At 43.5% G+C, this 23968-nt stretch overlaps 1 protein-coding gene across 3 annotated transcripts in view; it reads left to right on the top strand.

Annotated features, from left to right (window-relative positions):
- Positions 1–23968, top strand: part of LOC138497642 (polyamine-modulated factor 1-binding protein 1-like) — a 2990269-nt gene that overhangs the window by 907349 nt on the left and 2058952 nt on the right. For all 3 annotated transcript variants that reach the window (XM_069621239.1, XM_069621237.1, XM_069621238.1), the window contains one exon: positions 22183–22266. In XM_069621239.1, coding sequence (XP_069477340.1) covers positions 22183–22266 — 84 coding nt within the window. The remainder of the gene's footprint in view (positions 1–22182; positions 22267–23968) is intronic.

Consider the following 23968-nt stretch of genomic DNA (forward strand, 5'->3'; position numbering starts at 1 on the left):
AGACCATTGTTCTTTGTCTGCCAAGCCATTACAGACACGGGAAAGACCATATGTAAATCAGGATTGGTCCTACCTCCGATGGGCAGTCCTGCCCAAACTTACAAGGTCACATCCCTTTTACTCGAGACCACAAGCATCCCCAGACATCTGCTTAATGGGCATCACCAGTGAGGAGATGCTTGTGTCTCTACGCCCAGCAGGCACAGGGCTGATGTCTGAGCATACACGGACCCACGTCTAGGCATACCCATCCCACTCAGGGTGACAAAGCAAAGAAAATGCAGTGATGGCTGAATGGTTGAGAATTGATCTTAAACCTCTGGCTATTGCTCTCGACAACCCTCAGGCCACTACTCTTCACCTGCCAAGCCATTACAGAAAGGGGAAATACCATATGCATATTAGGCTTGGTCCCACCCCTCAAGGGGCATTCGAGCCCAAACTTCTAGGTCACATCCTTTCGGTACAGGACTCTGAACATCACTCTGAACATCCCCAGACATGTTTCTGCCTCATTGGGCATCATCAGTGAGGATTAGCTTGGATCCCTTGGCCGAGCAGGCATGGGACCCATGTCTGGGCATACCCATCCCACTCGGGGTGACAAAGCAAAAACAAAGGCGTGGGACCAAGCCTGATTTGCATGTGGTCTTTCCCCTTCTGTAATGGCAGGCTATAAAATAATGGTCTGGAGGGTTGCCCAGAGCTGGAGCCATGGTTAGGGTTTATTCAAAACCTTCCAGCCATCAACTTTTGGTTTTGCTCTAGGAATTATTGCAGTCTCTTGAAATTCACTTTTACTCTGTTGAAAATGCTTGTGGGTGCTTGCATTTATTTACAGAAACTATCTGTGCTGCATTTCTTCTGACATCTTGGATTATCTATTTTCTTGTTCCTGATAAGGTGTGAGCTGGATGACTCTCCCAGAGGATGTATGTATTTGGCGGACTATATCTTGGACTCTCATTGGTTTGGTTGTGAAAATATTCGAGAATCTGTTGATACATGAGGCAAGTTCTTTATGTTCTCTGATGCTTAGTACGGGCGGGATGGCTATACCTCATACCTCCTGATGTAGGGCATGGTTCAGAGTATTATTTACATACCGAACCAGTAACTGCAGATGAGTATTTCCTCACCATGCCTTGTGCGTGTTTATATGGTAATGTAGAGAGGGCTTCCTCTGGTCAGCCTGTTGTACTTTATAGGTTAAGGGTGAGAACTTCTTGCCAATTGTATATGGCCCATCCCACCTGGCTGGTGGTTTATTTTGAGTCGTGTGCAACATAATCTCCCATTTGAAATGTACTTAGCAGAGCTTCTCGATTGTAGTTTCTTTGTTTGCTTTGTGCCTCCTCCCTATGGGTTCTCATCAAGTGTTGGACCTCATCCATGTATTGCTTGGTATTATTGATCTTGGGCTGATCACTGGTTTGGCGCCTGTTTGGACCTTCCCACTCCTCCGGCAGAATATATAGGACATCCCTGGGATTTTCCGCATAGATCGATTCAAAGAGGGAAATCCTCATTGACTCTTGGGAAGGCTGGGGGGGGGAGGGTTCCTCACTGTAAAGAGGGCTTAGCGGATTAGGTCATCTTAGTTGCATCCGTCTTCGGAAACCAATTTTCTTAGCATAGTTTTGGGGGTCTGCCAGGCCATCTTTCTGAGGATTTTGTATAAGTGGTATGGTTTTGAGTTAAAAGTTGTCTGCTCACAAACATTTTAGCACGGAGGGAAAGGAATTGGGGCTGTCTCTGCTGCCTTTGTCCACCTCAGGGATAGGACTGGCTCTGGATGGCTCTCTGGTAGGCCTCCCACCACCCTGCTGAGAGAGGTTCCTGTTCCCCACTTGACAAGGCCAAATTGTTGGTCTTGTCACAGAGTCCCCACCCTCATAGTGCCCTCAGTACCACCCACATCCTCTGCCTGCAGCACCTAGCCCTTTAACGCTGTTTGGGGCATAGAGACCTAGCAAAGGGGAATTTACTTTGTTTGCCGTGAACTGTTTTAACACATAAATTACCAGGCATAGTGGAACACCTCAAGCCTGACCACCCTTGAGCCAATATACGCTCCCCGCTGGAGAAATCTTCCCTGATCTTCTTCCTCGTAGTGGAAAAACTCCTTGCCTTTATGGCAGCAGTCTGTGCCAAGAAGCCATGGGAATGGTGAACATTGTGCTTCACAAATGCTGCTTAGCATAGATATATATATATTCACTGAAAATAAATTGTTAAAGGGACGTTATGGTTAAGTTGCACTAATAAAAACCTATGAAATTCAGTGAAAAAACTTTGTTAAAGGTATGTTATGGTTACAAGTAAAACCGAAAACCCCCAGAAATTCGCCAGTTAAGGTAAGATAAGCAACCATAACTCGCGCCACCACCGTGCACTGCTGAGACGAACCCCCAGGACATCAAAGATGACATCACAAATTTGTGTGGATCTTTCATCATATCTTCCTCTTTTTCCTGTAGAAAAGAGTAGAGGAAAAGAACATGCCTCTCTAGTTTTTTTCCCATATGATCATTGGGGATACTTTGGCTTGATGCATTTGATGTTTCTAATGCATCTTCAATGGTGTCTTTAGAGTATAGTGGGTGAAGTGTATACTGGTCTAAAATGTTGGCTGCAGTAACATGATCTACACGTTCAAATTCGCGAGTTGGTGGTGAATCTTTAATTATTTGGATGGATTCTCTTATGTTTTCTTTTATGTTTATATATTTGTAGTATTCATTATTTTCTTTCAGATATTGTAGGGCTTGTCTAAGTTTAAGTCGACTAGTTGTTGCCACATTTTTTTTGTCTTTTGTTGGTACACCATTAACTAGGATAATCAAAATTGCTCTATTGGTGGTTGTACTCCTAGAGTTTCTACATTTTCTTTGATATAATTGCAAATATACTACTTTGCCACGGATGCTTTTTATTAACTCAGATGGAGGCAATTTGGATGTTTTTGGTTGAAGGCGTATTATAGCTTGAAATTGGTGTATTGTTTGGATTGTAATGCAGTCATACAAGTTAGGTTTTTGGAGAGCCTTTGGAAGTGGGAATATTTCTAAGTTATTAGTAATAGCACGTGATGGCATCTGGTTGTTGTCGAGCTTTATATTGCAGTATGTAGGCCATATCTACTATTTCTGTGCTCTTTTTATAAAAAGTTCTGCGACAACAGACGCATACTTGGTCTGATATTTCAGCAGATGTGTTTTGAAACTTAGCTATTTCTTTTTTGCATGTTTGTTATTAGGTTGGTGTTTGTGAGGTTTTCGCTAATGTTTTCTGAAGTTACTGAATTTTCTAAGTCAACTTCAGTTCCAAACTTTTTACTTTGCTCTATTTCCTGAAGGAGTTTTTTGGCTGTTTAATGTAGGAGAATATTATTACAATTTTGCAGTTCTAGAGCAGGACTTTCCTGGGTCTAAACTAACCTACTCCAACCATACCACTAACAAAAGACATTAACATAAATGGCTCCAGGTGAATGACTCCCTTCTCCTGATGAAATGGGATTAGCTCTATGGTGTATTTCTATTTGTCTCTAATAATAGTTAGTTCTTCACTTGTAGAGAATACCAGGAGAATGACTCACTTCTCCTGGTCCCACATTTCAACGACTGTTATCTTATCCTGATCCATTTGGACAGCCTCCAAGCTGCTGTTTAGTATACCTTTTGCCTTAGTTTCTGGTTCATCAATTCAAGTAAAGTAACCAGGAGAATCACTCCCTTTTTGCTGTCCAGTTGGTTCAACCGTTGGTTAACTTTGGATAGTTCCCTACAACAGTTTCAGGGTTCGAAGTTGAGGGGAGCTGGGAGCTATTAAGCTCCTCCTTCTAGCATAGTAGTGCCTTGTTAGCTGGAAACCATTAGCTAGCAGGAGCTACTTTTGGTTCCTAGGGCCAACTGGTGCCTTCCAAACATGTACATTTGACATTTACTTTGAGTATTTGAGAATGTAAATTAAGCAATGGAACCCGAGGAGGGGCATTATCATCAGGTTCTATTGCTATTAGAACCCCAGCATGTCATACCGGGGTACTAATAGAATTGTTTTCTCGAACAGAGAAACGGCATCGAAACAGTTTTTCAACTCGAACAAAAAAAGCAAAAATATGGCCACCAGGGTTCGGGCTGAAGGGACTATACTTAGTCTCTTCTCTGTTTCCATGGCTGCCATTGAAATGAATAGAAACAAAAGAAACAAAGAAATTGGCCGTCCTTAAAGGGAGAAGGGACTACAGATAGTCCCTTCTCCCGTTCCATGGCAGCCAATGGAAAAAAACAAAATGGCCAATCGCATGGCAGAGATGCGCCAGGAACAGTCCTGTTCCCTGCGCCAGAGAGGGACAATGCTGCAGCAGGTAAGTGGGGTGCCGGACAGGACCTTAAATATGTGGAAAGGTGGGGTGGGGGGAAGGGGGTACAGGGAGCACACGTACCTGATGCCTGGAGAGGGAAGATGGCGGCCTCCCGTTCTAAGGAGGCTTGGAGCGGGGTCTTACCCTGTGTGGTAAGAACCCCGTTCCAAGCCGCCTCATTGGCTGAGAGGCCTCCACCCCCCAACTCCCTCGCCTGGTACTAATAAAGAAAAATTAGAACACATTGACTACACATTTAAACACAATTGTTCTTACCAAATGGACAAAAAGTAAGGTAGCTTCTGGTTCCCCTACGGTAGCACCTGCCTACTGTGTGATGCCCGACACCCAGGAACTGGTTTTTGCTCCTGCTCATTGAATCTCAATTTCGAACTATAACCTTTGCACTTCTTTCCAGGCTTCTCTTGGAGCTTGTTTAGAAGTCCAACACTTTTGTTGTTTCCAATGCAGTTATTCCTCTTCTTTCTTTCCCCTCCTCTTGTCAGTGAAAACAAAGGGCGTGTTCCCATAGGGTCCTTGCTCTCTTCTAACACTCTGACAAAGGAGATTATTCTTGTGCCACTCTCGAGCCTGAATGTCTCTTTTATGAACGAGTTTTGAGGGAGAGTACTCCCGATACTTTCTTCTCATTCAGTCTCTTTGAAACAACTGCGACCAGGAAGATCACTAGTGATGTACTCTTCAGACTTGATACTTCTATCCCAACTCTAAAGACGAGGGAGATCACTCCTGAGGCTTTCTTTCTTTTCACTACTCTGTATACAGTTACTGAGACGTGGGAGATATTGATACCTTCTTTACTTTCGGTACTCTTATAGTAATTACTGAGAGGAGTGAGATTACTCCGGATGCCTTCTTTAACTTCAGCACGCTGTGCCCAATCTTCTACTGGGACTCCCGTGACTCCCGTTACCTTTTCTTTGTTTGGAGCTACGTTGCCCGTTCTTCCTGGGGTGTTGGGTTGATGCGTTCCCAAGGAGCATTCTCTCTGCCTCTCTTTCCGCTCCCCGCTGCCGTGCTTTGCCTCTGTATGGTCCCCAGCCAGGCGATGTCAGCACAGTTAATGGACCGATCAGTCCACCACCTCGAGGTAATGCCACTGTCGGTCGATATCCAGCTTCCAGCCAGGCCTGCTCTGGATTGGCCTGAAAAAGACTTCTGCAATCTAAGGCTGGAGATTTGCTTCCCTGACGCAACTTCTTACTCCCAGGTTTGAACTTCCTAGTTCTGTCAGGCTTCACAACTGCTTTGCTTGCTACGCCAGCGTCTTCCCCTATCTTTGGGTCCTTTGGCTGTTTTTATTTACTTCAGCTGGTTGCTCCCCAGAAGAGTGCCAACGTCCTTTATTTGTTTCCATTGGGTATTCTTCATGCCCCCTTGTGGCTACCTCTTCCCAGTACCTTCAGTATTTGCCAAAGGAGTAGGTCTTATAACTCTATCAATCTTCGTTACAGTACTCCTGGAAGATGACTCGAGAGCAGACTGTATGTCCATGTTAGTGTTCCTGATCTTGGTGCTATCAATATTTGCAGGAAGAATGGAAGGGGTATTACAATAGCATGCAGTCTTGCTTTCAGAGTGTTGCTCAGCAGAGTTTATAGATTTCATGTACACAAGGGCAAGAGGGTTAATCACAGAACAGGCGTCCTTGACCCCAGGAGGGGAGTCTCTCCCTGTGAAGTCCTACTTTCTGCCACCCCTAGGGGGAATGTTCCTTAGCGGGGGACAAGTGGCGCGGTCCCATGAATCGACACAATTGCCTCTGAAATGAAGGGCTTAATTTCAAGAAGAGAGACTTAAAGTTAACATTTCAATATGGTTTACCTGTTAGTTATATAATGGTGTATTTTTGGAAAATCAAACTGGGTGCATTTTGTGGCATTTAGCAGTTGTGTGCTTATTTCCCATGTACAATCCTGATGAATTTTTCTTATTTTTTTTAGTTTTCATTTAAATTGGTCTTACAATTATTTTTCTGTTCCTCCTTGTCCATCTCAGCTGCCATAATGTCCTTGATGCACCTTGTTGAGTAGACCTGTACCCTTTTATAGTCTTCTCACAAGGCAGGCCCACCAACACAGAGACTGTGAATAGTTTGTCTTGTAAGCCTGTTTGGATGTGTGCATGGAAGTGTGCTTTGCATTCCTTTTTTGTACTTTGGTTGGCCGAGTTGTGTGACTGTGTTTTGTAGTACTGTTGGTGGGTGCAGTGTTTTTGTTTTAAATGGTGGAAGTGTTTGTGTGTGTGTGTGTGTGTGTGGATAGTTGTTTTACTGTTCATAGCATGGTATGTTGATCTGTAGTGTGTGAGCTGGGATGTGTACTTATTGCAGATGGTTAGAGGTGTGCTGGTAAGCCTGTCCTTTGCCAAGGACTCTTGAGAGTACAGGTATACCTGGAAGACACATGTTGGAGGAGATAGATATTATATTTGGGGTTTGTATGTTTGTGTGTGTTTTTGTATTGAAATAATTCATTACTCTTCTTTTTCTCTTACTGGGGGCACTATGAATTGCATCTGAAGATGTACCAAGCGAGATTTGCATGTTATGTTATTTTAGACTTTTTTGGTACTGTTTGTGTTTCAAAATGGCAACAGGTTGATTTGGATTTGGAGAGAGAAAGCGTTTCCGATTGTTTTGATATGTGTCTAGTTAATGGGCAGTTGTGCATTTGATGCTCAAGTTTGGTTATTGCATAAGACGTTCAGGTGTATGTGTATGTTTGAGTACACTGTCGGAATGAAGGGTGTGTGTGTGTGTTGAAAGTATACATAAAGTAATGTGTGTGTGTAGAGTTTTTCAGTATGTTCTTAAATAATGTACAATGCTGGAACATGCCTTTTTAAGTTGCTCATTTGTCAACCTGTTTATATGCAATCACATGGTAAGGTGGGGGTCTGAGTGAGTGCTGGGGGAGGTGAGTTTGAAGATTCACTGTTATTTGGTCGTATGTGTTTAGGTGTGTTTATTTCAATTTAAATAAGGAATGGGCTTGGGTGTGGTGTCAGTGTTTGGCCACTATGAGTATCTCCTGCCATCGAGAATACAGTGTTAGAATGCTTTGGAGTACATTTGCATGTGCTCTTGAACAGTAGCTCATTTTGATCATGCCATTTCATTTTGAGGGGTCTCTCTTTAATTTGGGATTAGATCAATTGCGTGTGATGATATAGGATTTTGTCGTGTGCTACACTTCAAAGTTCCACATGAGCATGTCCAAGTTTTGGTGTATTGCTAATTGCAATTTTAAAGTGACTTCAAATTGCATGGAAATTCTAATTTGTGATGAAATATGCTTGGCACTTTACTTACGGGATGGGTTTGCGATTGGTGGTGAAGATGGCTGATGGGTGGCTAACAAGTATATTGTGTTGGGCTGTTTCAGGTGGTGCCTGCGGGAGGTTGTTGGCTTACTTAGTGGTGACTATGTAATAGAGAGTGGGTTTGACAGTGAGTTAACTAACTGCTCTGAACTTTACCACCTTATTCAGCCCTGCCTCTAAGCCACAGACTTTGGATTCTCTGTGCTTTGTTTTACTGTCCGCATACTGGCTTGTGGCGAGCGCTCACATTTACACACTCGTACTTACATAGCGATATGACCCAGCTTATTGATTTATTTCTTGCACGAGCACTCCCCACACAAAATGAAACCAAATAAGGGGTGTAAACCCGTTTTCCTCCACAGCAGCTGAATATGAAAACAACTCTAACCTGTCTGCAGGTGTTCCCGGTGCTCTGGCGGATATCTCTACTGGTTGTGTACTGGGAACCACTGGAGGGAAAATAGCCCTGAACAAGATCCCAGGCTTCTATGGTGTCGTACATGCTGCTACTCCTATGATCGTTAACCATCAAGATCTGCCACCTGCCTCATTGGCATTTCAAATCCAGTCACAGGCGGCAGACCCATTAGTCCATACCGATCCCGCAATAGATAGTTGGACATTGCCAGCAGTGTTGCCTGATCCTGTCCTTATACTGGAATCGCTGGCTCAAGAGGACTATAATCCAGAGCGGCTAGCACGATTGCTGGAGGGTCAGATTGCCCCGCTTTCACCCTCTATTGATGATAATAATTCCTTACTCATATTAGTCCTCAATCTCCAACGGAAATCACAGGGCCCTCCTGAGAGCATTGAAACCCAGAGTGCTTCAGCTATACATAACATAATTAGAACCCAATTATCTGTAACTCCTGATTTACGACATTTTGGCTCCTTCAACGAGTCTTTCAAGCAGCTTTGTTAGTACAAACAAAAGCAACAGTGATTCTGATGATTGGAATGGCAGGGCATTGGCACTCAGTTCTTTCCTTACTGCTAAATCTCGGGCCAAGCTAGTGGAACAATTGCAAAATAAACTGAAATCAGTTGCAGCATCTCTTGAATCATTAGACACCTTATGTGCCAGTATAGTAATTGAACAGTCGGAGATCAAGACAGTTTTGGCGAAAGTAGTTGATGTTTTTCTGGTACCTTATGTCTCAATGGGTGAGTCTTTGGAATCTGTGCAATGTATTCATTCAGGCATACTTACTTAGCAATACACAGCGCTTAACACTGCAAACTTTGAATCTGCTAAATGCATTTCCTGACACGCTGTGTCCTGTCATTGATCTCACAACTCAAACACAATCAAGGGCAGGTAGCCAATATGTGGCTAAGGAACCTACCTCCCGATTGCCAATGGAAAATGTATCCTTGGAGCAGAGGAGCTCACAGAGTGTAACCTCCACTGCACAAAATTTCAAGAACCCTACGAAGAAAAAGAAGAGCCAAGGTTGCTCTCTCTCATACACCTCAAGAAAATCTACACCTCCTGAAGTATGTCAAAAAAGCTCAAATACATCTGAACCTATTACACTTTGTGACAGCTTTAGCAGCCCTTCATTACCACCTGGACTGCATGGTGTGCCCCAAGTGTCTGTATGTGGCCCTGCCTTTACTGTCACTAATACTCTCGCTGATGGTACAATCCAACGGGCTGACCTGCAGGGCCCTCTTGAAAGATGGCTTTATGTTGTACAACACCGTAAGCAATTTATTAACATTCTTGCCTCTACCTTGCATCCATCTAAGTCTGGTCTTATGCTTGAAACCCGTCCTGAATCAGTAACTGTGAATCCTGTTTTAATACACCAGCAAGAAGTTAAATATGTCACCGACATTTTGAAAACCCAGTTCAGGCCATCTGATTGGTCAATTATAACGATCCTCATATAGAAACCCCTTACTTGGGGGTCGTCCCTCATCATGGGAAAACCCTGACATTAGGAAAGGGGGATGAAGTTTGAGGAAATGCTGCCCTCTGCGACAAGCCCCTTTTTGACTAGGGCTCAACTGAATACACAGGGCTTTAACTAATTTATGAGAAACCCCGTAGGTCTGCATACCTTGATGTCCTATGACATCTTTTTGTTGCAGGAGACCTGGCTGACTGAGGATTATTTTGTTCGATGGCTACAATATTATCTGCTCAAGAGCTAAGCAAAATGGTAGAGGACGACCTTCTGGCGGGTTAGCCATAGGGTCTAGGTTAATTTATCACGACACTCCTGTCCATTGGCATTCGCTCTCCATATGTTTTATCAGTAGTCCTGCATAAGAGGCCCTTTCTGAAGACCCCCATTTTGATTATTAATTTATACAATCCCTGATGGGGGATACATTGCATTGCTATATGCAGGAAGATTACTGAAACACTTATTTACTGGAATAGTCACTTTGCTTTGGGTCTTGTGATGATTGCTGGGGGTTTTAATGACATCTATCCTGCCAATGAAGTATTGATTAACGTTTATTGGGATGTATCTGAGGGCTCATTGACCGATACTATGGGCCCTGTATTGAGTACACACTGTTGGAGAGAGTGTAACGAAGTGCATGGCTTGGTATGGCTCAATGCTAAGGGAAAAGGGCTCTTTACCATGGGGAATAACATGGACTAATGGGAAACACTTCCTGCATTGATTATGTGTTTATAAGTCAAGAACATTCCCCGCTTCATAGCCCTGTGGAGCTGGTCCAACTCAACCTTAGTGATCATCTGTTATTGTCATGGACAATCACTTTGGAAAATAGGGGGAGGTTCCAACCGAGAAGGATTTGTGCAAAAGTGCTGGTCAACAACCAAGGAAATCGTATTTGCTGGTCTGGACTTAATATTGAAAAGCTCAATTGATTTCTAGCCAAAGACCCCTCATGGTTTGAGTGTAGAGTCACTTCTGGGGGAGATATTAATGCATCTTTCCCACAATTATTTGACCAACTAAAATTGTGTAGAAGAAATGTTATTTTACAGTTATTTACAGAACGCACATCCACCACAAGGGCATCTTGGCGCTAGGATGCAGAACCCGGGCAAATAGCTACAAGTCTAGAAAAGCAAGGTTTTTAACGCACACCAGAACTGCAGGTTATTTGCTAATTTCAGCATGCCCGTAGGAAGCTCATGCCATAAGGTACTTGCCGCAAGTGAGAAAGACCGACCTCCAAAACAGGTTCTCCGGAATTTCAGGACAGTAACCAGATTTGCCACTTCTGACCGTAAGGACCTGGTAGGGATGTATGGTCTGAATTTGTCCTAGAGAAATTCATCCCTTTCAAGAAAGAAGGGACAATATAGATCTATACGTGACCCTTTTGATGTTGCCATACAAGAAAGGAAGGTGGTTTATTTGGGAAACCAAGCAATCAGGAAACTTTATGACCTACCTGAACCTGTCTGTTCGGCTATGCTGGTCTCTCAACACTAAATACAAAAATTGGGTACGCCAACATTGCCACTCATTGCATAGTTCTAAGTGCAAACACATGTTTGATCTTTTACGCACTCATAACAATAGAACTTTTTGGTCCTTCTTAAGATCCTTCTTGGCTAGCACGTCTACCCAAGTGCTGAACCCTAATTCAGAGGCAGCGTGGTCGTCCTATATGACTTCTTTGTATCATAACCCAGAAATGATCTGTAGAGGCAGTAGATTATTACGAAGACTAGAGGGATTTGATGCAGACTATATAGAGACAGTAGTCAAGAGACAAAAAAGTTCAAGGGCTCCTGGTCCCAGGTTTTTATTTTTGAGGATATTGATATAGTCTGGCATGTCGGACATTGTACGCACTGGAAAATTAATGTGTTCACAGTGTTGAAGCGCTGTTGTTTTAAGTACCTTCAGAAACTTACTAAGAAATTCTTCTTCTAGATTCGTTGCAATAATACCTAATATTGTATACAAGGCTAATCTGACCGTTTCGGCTGGATTATTGGCTGATTGGCTCAATAGGATATTTACTTTGGGCTTGTTTCCTGATAGCTGGATAGATTCAGTATTGGTTCCTATCTATAAAAAAGGTGGGCCCAGTGATCACTCTAGCTACAGATTGTTGGCCATGCTGGAAACTAGTGATAAAATCTTTGCATCCCTGCTATTGAAAAAGCGAAGTAAGTGGGCTGAGGACACTGGTCGCTTAAAAAATGTCAAGCATGCTTTCGCAGTGCACATAACTGCCTACTATAGTACATGATCTCGGGCACCATTTCTCGCAAACGCAAACTTTATCTATGCCTGATTGACTATTCTAAGGTATTTGATACAGTTGTCGCTTGAATTTGTGGTGGAAATTTGCGAACTGGGGTATTGACCCAGATGTATTGTACTATATTGAGTCCCTGGATAGTGACAGAACACTGTCTATACGCCTGACACAATAGGGAAGCCTTTTGCATTCGATCAAAACTTGAAGCAGGGGCGCACGCTTGCACCCCTGCTTTATAACCTACTAGCTGGGGTACCCGGCGTTGTCAGTGTCCTGATAGAGTGGTGTCTCATGTGCCCTGGAGGATGTTGCTCTTGTTCTCATGTAAGCAAGTCTTGCTTCAGTTTGCTCGGGCATCTTATTTGTCCTGGGGAAAGTTGCTCTTGTCCTCTGGTCTGCAAGTCGTGCTGCTGTTTGTCATTGTTTCAAAAGCTCTTGATATTGATTTTTGCTTTGCATCAGATGGAGCTTTTTTGTGCGGCATGCTAGTCACTCAATGGCTTCAGCACATTTGAGAAAATGTTCAAGAAAGATTAACTGTGCTCTCTTCTCGTGAATGAACTCAAGTAAACTGTAACCTTGCCATTTACCATATTTGGAGTGGCGTGAATAAAAAAAGAATTGTATTCCCTTTAAAAATGCTTTAATAAACACTTTCGAACTACGTACAGTAGTAATACATTTCAAAGGAATAACCAACACATCAAACATTTTGCTTCAGACACTTTTAAAAGTGTTGCCTCCTTCTGGTACCTACTGTAGGGAATTGGGTGAGCATCAGTAAATTAGGGTGTCTGCGGAGTGATTTATTTGCATCCAAACATAGACTACAATCTTGCCCCAGATAAATGAGGAATCCATGCAAAATCTGTAGCATTGGGTTCAACGGTGTGGATATATATAGCCAGACTAACATGCAGGCACACATCCAAAATTGTTTTTGCATAGAAGATTTTTGCATCCAAACATAGACTATGATTTTGCCGCAGACAAAAGAGGAATACATGCAAAATTTGATAGGTGTGGGTTCAACGGTGTGGATTTGTATAGCTGGACACACATACATACATTCTGCTTTATATATAAAGATATGTTTGTTTGGATGGGGTGTGTGACTTTCCTCCACAAATTGGAATGGAATCTGTGTCTTGCCTAATGTATGCTGATGATACGATCCTTATGGACCATACTTTAGTCGGATTACAGCATTCTGTCGGATGCTCTGTCCTTGTGTGCCAAAGAAAATAACCTGAGCATTAATTCTTCTAAGACTAAGATTATGGTACTCGGCTGCAAAACCAAGTATCATGGTCCTTTTGTTTGGAAGATGAATGAGATTAGGCTAGAAGTGGTGAACTGCTATGTTTATCTTGGATTCTCTCTTTGTATTTCTACTACTTAATCTTACTATGGCGCTTTTATCATCCCTCGCATATTCAGGAAATGGCTTGCGATAAAGCATTTCTCTACTAACATTGGTGGCAATAACTTAAAGGCTCTGCTTAAAATATACTAAATGAGCATAATTCCAGCACTCACCTTTGGCCTTGAACTGCTATCTAAACACTGTGGGATGGTTAGAGTGGCTCAAAGGGAAAATCCTCAGAACTATATTGAACGTCCCTAAAACGATACCAGTGAAGGTTTTGCTATGCGAGCTGGGCTTTATTTCACTTCATGCCTTATGGCTCTTAAAGCGCTGTAAGTTATATTTGCTATTACTTCTTAGGAAACCTCAAGACAGTTTGATAGCCCTTATTGCAACGAATCTAGAAGAAGAATTTCTTAGTACGTTTCTGAAGGCACTTAAAACAGCGCTTCGACACAGTGAACACACTATTTTTCCAGGGCATACAATGTCCGACATGCAACACTATATCAAAATCCTCAAATATAAAAACCTTGGCATGGGATAGAGCAGAAACTATGCACAAGTTCAAGTAGTAAAAGTTGCTATCTTGAATACTGTCAGCAGGGATGTGTTTCCCTTGGTCCCTGCTCATATTTGTTCAAGATTGGTGTTAGGGAGAACTCTCATAAATGTGCTAATTCCCTCCACCTTACAGACCCCCAGCAACTTTGCTGGATTTTGAAAACTTTATTTTTTTACCTGGAGAGAGTGAGACCCCCTTTTTCCCACTCTCTCATGTATTTTAATGTGATTTCTGAAGTTTGTTTCTTTTGGTTTTGGAGCCTGACAAACTCCATAGGCATCCTCTTTTACATTGTGTTACCCAGCACCTTCAGTGCAGTGGCACAGGGAAGCCTTTCAAATTTCCCAAGGTTTAAATACCTTCCCTGGGATAAACTGTTTCCCAGAGCAGTAAAGTGAAATTGACTTTACTTAGATTTGTAACTTTCTAGACCCAGCACACACTATTTTACAATAGGGTGCTGGAGGGGTTACCTAATATCCCCTTTGTCTAGCTTCTCCTGTAACATTTTTAATGTTACCCTTTCCTCACTGAATGGCTGGTGGCAGTGGTTTACTTTTAACTACTGTGGTGTGCATTTACAGCGGGCTGCGTTCACAGCTGCAGTAAAGCACCCAAGGGTGCCATTTTTGTCAAAATGGCCCGGTGTTCTTTTTTCGCCATTTCTTTGTGGAAATAGTCCTTCTTGAGATTTACTCTGTGCGCCAAACCAGGTTTGGTCCCTTTGTTCACTTTGCCTTTGGCGGGATTCACGAGTGAAGCCCGTCTCTGGCTCCAGGGTGTCTGGGGTGGGCAGGAAGTGAGGCAGGTGCCCGAAACTCCCTGTGCTTAGTCTCTTAGGAGACCCAAATGCACTCTGTTGTGATTGGCCGGCTGACTGTCCAGCAAGGACAGCCACCCTGCTGGGTGATTGACAGCTAGGCTAGAATGAATGGGAGAGAACTGAATAAAAGGCGAGGCTTTTGGCTTGGAAGGCAGTCGACCACTGGACGAAGGAACTGAAGACGAACTTGAAGGAGAGCCTTGCTGCGGTGCTGAAATGCCAAATTTGTATCGGCAGAGAAGCCCCTGCAAGCACGACTTCTCCCCTTGAGTTTGTGGGACCAATCAACTCCAAAGTAAGCCACCTGGACATTCTCTCGGAGCTGGTTGACTTTCCACAGAGTTGCTGCTGTAAACTGAAATGCCAGGGAGAGGAACACGAGATTGTGTGCATTGATTTTAAGCTGGCCAAAAGCTCCAGCAAGATCCTCCGGACTCCCCGCATGCAGGACTGACAGAGCCTGTGCCCCCTCAGAGTGCAGGACCCCATAAGCAAGGAAAGCCCATCTCAACAGCCAGGAACCGCGGTGTTGCTATTTGCAGTAGAGGAGAGGAGCTGAAACACCGAACAGCCACTTGTTTGAAGTTTGCCGGTTGCGAGCGGTGACCGTCCCATTGCAGTGCAGGAGTCCCCAGAAGTCCTCCCTCTTGTCCCCACGACTGAGGCCCAGGAACAGTGAGGAACAGAAGTCATCTGCTGCACTTTTTCTTCAATCCAAAGGTACTGTAAAAGTCTGAGAGAACTTACCTATTGCTATAGAGTTGCTTTCATCTTCTACTACTCACAAGTCTAACAGTTTGTGGCCCTACATTGATTCTTCTAAAATATTGTGCAAAGACTTTTCTTACTTAGCTGCAAAGAAGTGTTTCAGCTCATATAGACTTTTGCCCATTGACTTTGGCTTAGCCTGTTCCACTGAATAACTCTTATTGAGGGACCAGAAAGTATGTACCTGCTTAAGAATATTTGTGGTCTCTTGTATGTTCTAATCACCTTTCCTTTGACTTATTCTTAAATGACTCTAAAGGCAACAGTGACATATTAATGACCCCAGCACCCTAGCTATTGAAGTCACCCGAGGGTGTAGGTTGTGTCTGTGGGCCATCCCAAAAGGGTACTTACTGATTTAGAAATATTAAGAGTGTGTAGTTTGTGAAGTATATTTGAGTGTTACTGTTATATTGCTCCCTTCTGAAGAAGGCTTACTTTAACCGACTGATAAATAAATGGGTAATTGTTTATGCAAGAAACGTTGTGTGTATGTGTTTAATTGAATACTTGTCACTGTGAATCTCTGTGCAACTCCCCTGCAGCTCACATTGACCCCTCTTGAGATAAGCCTGGCTGCTCAACACGCTACCAAAACTGTGTAGTAGAGACTTATACCAAAGGTTGGGTTTCCTATTACCTGCAGTCAGGGTTGTTGTAGTGTTCCCAAAGGGTACTGCATACAATCGTGCCTAACAATCGGCGACGGTAAACTGAGAAAATTCATTATATACCTGCGCTTAAATATCCTGCCTACCTTTGTATACAGTGAAGGTTGGCTGGGCCTGCCGCTTGAGGACAGACTATGCTGACTCTGCCATGCAGCGGTTGAATGAAACCGTCAAATCCTGACACAATGTCCCAATTTGAAATAGTATTATCATAAGGCATATTCTGCTTGTGTAAGTAAATTGTCGGATGTCAAGGAAGATACATTTTGGAGCACCTTATACGGGGCGTCCTCATTGGTCATTGTTATTATATATGGAAAGAGGCTGTAAAACTGCTATTGGGAGAATAGATTGATTCAATCAAATTGTGATATTTTCGACTTTATATTTCTGGAGTTTTTAAAATGGAGCACAGTAAATTAATTATAATGTTCAGTCTAATTGTTTGTTGGTAGAGCTATTATGTCCCACAAGTTGTGTGTTCATATCATTATTTTTTACATTGAATATAGGACTAAAGTGTATTTCTCTTTTGTTGAATGTTTTCAAAAAAATATTTACTTTTTACATTTCGCCTTTTAAATTCATTTAATTGTGTTTTTGTCTGTTTTAACCAACTGCACAATAAAATAAAAATAAAAAATAAATATTACAATGTTGGTTTTTCGTTTGAGCAGTGTTTGAAGCAATACATCTATGTATAATGTAGCACATGCATGAAGTTAATAGACTTGTAGTCTTGGCCAAGCGCATGCGTTTGACTTACCTGCATTACTGTCATTGTCTTCATTCAGACTCTTTGTGGTGGACATCTTGTAAAATGATTTTCGAAACTAATGTATGTTAATGTATCATTGGTAAATGTTGCCTGTATGGATGAGGGGTGTGTATCTCTCTGTTGGTATATAAGTGTAATGTTTGTATGCACATTTTTGGAAACCAAATCATACCTTCAATCTTGAAATCCCTATATTTAAGGGTAATTTCAAGACTGAAACAGCTAGGAAGACCTCAACATTCAAATGCATGAAGACTTTAAATAAACTGACAAGGCGACCTACAGAGTGATTATCCGAACTAACACTCTCAAGCTTCCCACTCAGTAATGCATGACTTCCACTCCTGATACCACCTACCAATTGCTCTAAGGCTCTTCACTGGCATCTGACTGCCAATGTGCCAGTCTCGCCTGCATCTCTGAGGCAATGGTTTGTTGACAAACCTTCTCCAACCCATTCCCCTGGTAAAAGAAAAGATCCAACATGCACTTAGCATGCTGCACTGTAGGGCTTCCAGTGGGTGTCTGCTCTGCCTGAATACATGCCGCAGAGCTCCCAAATACTGGAATGGAACACTACCAAGCACTGCTCTGCTCCCAATCCTGTAATGCAAGCAAAGGTTCTGGGTGTGCCTGGGAACTGTCATATTTCCTGCCACCTTTTACATGCTTAGCAAGGAATACATACTTGTATCTGGGACTGCTTGTTATCTGATATTTTGACATTTTCCCCTGTCTCTGCTGTTTTGTCCTTGGCCCCTTTGCCTTTGGCCACGGACACCGGCCTCCTAGAAGCACAAGTCTGAAACTTTGATGACAGTGCCAGGCTATACTCTCAGGAGTGGTATGAAGTGATCACAGTAACAACCGAAAAAGCAATATTACAAAGACTCAAGAATAAAATGATGTCCAATCAAGGTTCTATAAAAATACCTATACTTTATTCAGACTATTAAGAATGTGAATAACGATATAGAAACACAGCCACCCCAGTAAAAAGAACACATACAATGAAGAATTTGTAGAGCATAGCACTCTGTGTACTTGAGCAGGGGTGCAGCCAACTGCAGCCATGACACTTTAAAGGATATGTTTCTGCAAGAAAAGGTGAAAAAAGTGGCTTGAAGTCAATATGGTCCCAAAAAGTCGACCAGCAGGCACAAGCCTCTTGAGAGTATCTTGTTCTTCTTGGGTGGTTGGACAGCACCGAACTGGGCTTCCCAGTACTTCCTTTGTGGTTGAACTGGGTTTCAGATGCGTCAAGTAGCATTGATCTAAAAGTGAGTCAGCATCGAGATGGGGTTCCTTGTGGGCCGAGCGAACATTCACTGTGATGCAATTCAAAGTGTACCAATAGGCTTAGGTCAGTGTTCAAAACAAGGTTAGGGCTGGGTTGAGTCGCACATGCCACCATACTTTCCAGCGGTTCAAGTCAAAGGTCTGGTTGAGGTGAGGTCCTGTTGGTTAGATTCAGTGCTCAAAGATGCAGCGAGTCAAAGCCTTCCACGGTGCTGATCCAGTGTTCGAGAGGAAGTGGCGAAGAGTGCTACCGGTATGAGGCAGCATCAGTTTGAAGATGCGCAAAGTGCCAAACGCAGCACTAGAGGTCCTGTTGACTCAAAGGTTGCCTGATGCAGGTCAAAGGTGGTTTGAAGCCATGCAAACAGGATTCCAGCTGCATCTGGGCTTCTGGTTGCTGGGTGTCCCAATCGAGGGACTCTAGGACAAGATAAGTCCCCCTTGCTCTGCCTTCCCAGTCCAAGGACTTTGGCTTGCACCGTCTAGAGTTTTGTTTACCTCCAATGAGGAGCCTAGTTCCAGTGTATCTTGCAGAGTGGCAGGCTTTGGTCCACAGCAGATCACCTGCAATGTGCCCTGGGCATGATTAGGGAGCAGAGCTTTCCTCTGCCTTGGATTGCACCTGTCTTCACCACTACGGCAGAGGACTTTATAAAGGGCCACACTCCCAACAGGGATCCAGAGATGTAGTATTTTTGGTGTCCAGGAAAGAATCAAGGAGGGGTGCAAGACCCCTTCCTTATAAAAGGTCACAGGGTCCAATCCCTGTCACTGTAACAAGTGACCCTTGCCTTCTTGCATATATCAAAAGTGCCTTGCTCTGCAGGCAATAAAGGGGATAGAAGGTACAGAGAGCCTGCAGAAAAGCAAGATGGTGGACCTCATTTCCGGGTCCACTTCTCCCTCTCCGACTACCTTAATACCGATCCCTACCCATGCCTGCAACTTCAAAGGTCCTTTGGTAGTCTACATCTTTAGGCGAGGCTGGCCTCTGTTATGCAAGTGCACCTTTGTAACACAATTCCTAGGAGATCTCATGGTGAGGACTCTTATACCTAAGCAGAGGTGTCCTCTCCAGGGCCTCCTCCTCCAATGGAAAAAAAGACGACCTCGTCCTGGCTATTTGTCTAACTGGAAGTAGTGCAGACAGCCATGCTGCCATGAATACACATACGCAACATATAGCCGGTCTGAGCACAGAGCTGAGACTTGTATGATATCATATTGGTGTGGCTTTAATAATTGTGTGCTCTTATCAGTCACCATACCATAACCAAATATGGCGTATTCTTATAGATTGACCTGCCACCAGCCAGACCGATGAAGCAACAATTATTACATTTTTATTCAGAGGTGCAGAAGTTAAAATGTCACCTCTGGCTGTAGTGACTTTGGATCATAGCAGCTGTCAGGAATGTACATGTGACCTTTGAACGTGCCCTATGCCCTTGAAGAGCAGGTGCTTCAGTTGCCAGGAGATGGGTGATGCAAGGGCACATGTGTGCACTATGTGAAAGAGGGGTGGGGGGGCAGACTAGCAGACACCCCTTTTAGAAATGCAATTGCCATCATCATCATTTTATATTCAGAAAAATCAAAAAATGCTAGGGCGTTCACACCCTCACCAGATGGCAATTGGTCACACTACCCCATCCCTTCATGCCTTACAGTTTTGCTTTCTCTGCCCTGCTACAACATAGTTCAGTGTGATAGTCAAGCCTTGAAGCCTGCAATATATGGGTCAACCTTTCACGCCCAGGACTTTCCATGAAGAAACTACAAATCGGTAACAGGCACACTGCTAATTCAAGAAGGTACTGGTTATGTTGCAACAATTATTGAATGCTTCATTCCATCTCTGCCTGAAAGTGTGATCATAATGTCATGAAAACGTGCAAATATGACTTTGTTAGCTACATTAAGGTACACTTTTTATATTGCACTTGGCTATTACGGTACAAGTAAATTCAACTATATATAATGGCAAAATGGGTTGGTTTCCCTTATAGCTGTCCTGCTGTCCTGCCGTCCCCATTGCCTGGCAGGGCCCAGTCACATTGCCTCACAGTAGGCCAGTCCTGGGCATCAGCACCATCCCCAATACATTGGTCCATTAGATCAGCTTAATACAAAAAGCAGCACGCTGACCTCAACCCTGGGAAAACCCCTGCAGGGTAATTGGGCAGCCCCTCCACAATTGAGAGAGCCAGCATCCCTTTTTAAGCTAACCTCCAGTGATGGGGGAAAAGTGCCTGTTCCCTTAAGGGAGAACATTTGCCTTAGCTAATTAAACCATATGCTGTAATGGTTTTAAATTTAAAACCTCATCCAGAACATCAGCAAAGTCAATTCACATCTTAAAAGGGGTGCTGTTCGAAACAGGCACGCTATACATTGTTGAAAGACTGCAGCTTTGACTGGGGATTGTAGCAGAGCAAAGCCAAAGTTACATTAGCATTGCCTTTTGGTAGAGAGTTTCTCTGCTGGGTATACAATGTTTTAGGTTCCCCTAGCACACAGACTATGCAGGTTACCCAATGTGTTTCCTGTATGGAATTCACATGCTGAGAAAGCAGAAGCTCCCAGCACAGCATAAACAGCACATGGGGGGATGGGGGGGAGGATCTTGGAGTGAATACTGCCTGTCAAGGTGGTGGACATGGCAGTGATAGGCACAGTCCTACCCTCTTAGTCCGAAGCAGACCTATGTGTACTCGGGCAGCTTAACCACTCAGAGCCCTATGTCATTCAAGGAACACGGGTGCAAACCCTCACCAGAAGCCTCAAACAGGGGAAGGAGGAAGAGCCCTATAATACCTAAACTGCCCAGTCTGGCATTGTGGTTTAGAGAAACAGAAGGATTGTGTCTATGGGAGGTTGGCGATTGGAGAGCAGAGAAACAAGAGGTTGCTGTAGAGGGCTGGTGAGGGGGAGGAATAACAGAGCAAGAGGAAGTGTGAGAGTTGAGCGGGAGAAGTAGGTGGTTATTTTAAAGTAGGTGGAGACAAATGGAGGATCGTAAAGTGAACAGAAGGTGATGGTGTTAGCAAAGTAGATGGTGAAATCAGATGGCTAGAAAGAGTTGGTTGTATGGAAGGAAGTGGTAACATCTGATGTTGAGGTGGCAGCAGTGGCTGACCGTAGGAAGGGAAGTTGAGGCAGCACGTGAGAATAATGAAGAAAACCAGACCAGCAAATCTGATGTGATCAGAAGGATGACTGTGGCCGAAGGTAAAGAAGAGGGTTGTGGAGGAGGTGGTAGAATCTTGGGGCGAGGTGCAGACATCAGTGTCACATAAGTAATTGTAACAGAGGAGGAGAGTGGTACGAAAACTGAGAGGGTCAAGAAGAGAAGGAGGTGGCAGCTACCAGGTCCTTGTTAGCCAGAATAGGAAATGTCCAGTGGTTAATGTTAGCCCTGGGCAGGACCCAGATGGTGGGAGGAGGAATGAGACTGGACCAATGTAATTACATGCAATTCAGACAAACGAAGAAGCAAGTCAAGGGTAGGTTCAGCTCACCCCAATAACCTCTCTAGCTATGCCTGCCAGCTACAACCAATGGCCCATCCACCTACAAGAGTAGCTATCAGTCATTCGAAGGGTACTGAACCCAGAAAGTTTGTATCTAGATTAGATAAATGAAGAGGGTTTGGAACCCTCAACAATAGCAGAGGATAAGGTGAGGCAACCACCTGTAAAATACAGTGGGTTCAGTGGCCTGAAGAGCAGAATACTCAGATCTAGAACAGATCATTTTGTGGATGAAGATTATCCTGATTTTCTTTTTTTCGTTGTGGGGATTTCCCAGCACCACCCTTTAGTTGGCTCACACTTGTATAGAGTCCCCCAAATAATGATGGTGAACCAGCAACTTTAATACGGTCATAATCAGAATGGTTACCCTCTCCTGCACTGAATGAAATCCACTGTTTTATCCAACATTATTTAATGCTTAACACAATTTTGTTATTTTTCTAGGTTTGTAACCGAGATCAAATAATCTTGCACTTGAAGACGGATTTAAAAACTTCCCAAGAAGAATATTTTGGGTCACAAGAGGAAGTAAGTATAGTTATTTTTTTCTTTCAAATTTGAGAAAAAAAAGCTTGCATTTATTGCACATTTCATTGCACTTATGGATATAAATCCTCAGGGATTTCCTACAATGAGTTATAGTGCTCAGTGTGAGGAAGTCGGATAAGCGAAGTCACTGCTGTGGTTGGGAAGATTCTGGGGGCATGGGGTGCTTACGTGCGAGGTGTTGCCTTACCCAATACAGCGTATCTTTCATAGTGCTTTCTATCTGCTCAGCTTTGTGCGTCTACCAGAAATCAAGGGATCTAGTTGAAAGTGTTTCTTTCAGACAATCGCACACGAGCAGGGCTAAAAATTAAGATGGGATAAGTAAAGCAGCTCCATGGGTATCCAGCACTAACCAGTGACCAGGAACAACCAGGAACGAGGAGCTAGTACATAGCATTCCACAAGTCTAACTTCCACATAACCTGGAGACATATAATTGTGTACATTATTCATGACCCCTTATGCTTAAACTATAGTATAGATGTTTCCTAATGTTTATAGATTTTTCCAAACAAAGAGTTAATTTCACATAGGTGTGTTTGTTCAGAATCACCTGGCCTGGGCAGCCAAATTTAGCTTGTGGTACATGCCAGTGTCAAGCTAACCAGGGCTCTCCTATGTTGCAAGCAGGAGCTAAATGGCTCCCAGCTCCCCTCAATCTGGAACCCTGAAGAGGCAAGCTAACCCTGTCACGGCCACTCCAAAGAAGCCTAGGACATTCAGTAAGCATTCAGACTACACAATTTTGATACTGTGCTATGCTCTAACATTAGTACGGGAAGAGTTTAAGCCTGTATTCCATGAACCAGCAGTACATTTCTGCTGCAGATGCAAAGAATTGTTTACGTGAAGACTTACACTTCTACAACCACACAAACTCCCTCACAAATTGCTCAGTTCTGACCTGCTCACTGCTTCGCCTAAGACGAGCTGCAAGGTCAGACATATCTGCGCAGAGCAGCCAGCCCAACTTCTGCCTGACATTTTAAAGTCTGAGTACCTGCTAGCAAATGAGGCAGTCAATACAAGAAGATGGAAAGGTGAAAGCCAGCATAGCTAGGGAGTGACAAAACACCTATATAGGAGGGGGGGAAGCATAGCTGCACCAAATCCATTGCTTGCAGGAAGGGAACTGAGGAAATAATCGAGGTTCATTGACTGAACAGAGTCCTTATAAGCCCTATATAAGACCTCAGGGAAGGTCACTGAAGAGCACATTCAGGGCTATGATTCTAGAAGGTGTCCAGAGAGCAAGAAGTAGAAAAACAACCTTAAGTGTCCTAACTGTTGCAACTCAGTTGCTGGTGTGAGGAACTCATGGTGACAACAAGTAAGGCAGATACAAGTGATCACAGTTCAAGGGTGTTTATTGACCAATTAATTTTGTATGCTAGGTTGGAAAAACGCCTCAACATCAACATAAATCTAAGACGGGAACAAGTGTCAACCATCAAATGAAAAATAAGTCAGTCCTAGTGGCGTTGTCAAAATAAAAAGGGCCTATATTAAGAAACCTTTTGCCAAGCCTCACAACTAATACAAAAAGAGGTGTGGGATAGTTCTCAAGAAAAGAAAGAAGTGTTCTCAAATAATATGTTGGGATGCAGTAGCCTGGGCGTCACTTCCCTATGTTTTGGACACAGGGCAAGATGGGAGCTTGGAGCACAGTTGTCTCGGGCTT

The sequence above is a fragment of the Ambystoma mexicanum genome, chromosome 5q, assembly GCF_040938575.1.
Source record: "Ambystoma mexicanum isolate Mex_15411 chromosome 5q, UKY_AmexF1_1, whole genome shotgun sequence".
Classification (NCBI taxonomy): Eukaryota; Metazoa; Chordata; class Amphibia; order Caudata; family Ambystomatidae; genus Ambystoma; species Ambystoma mexicanum.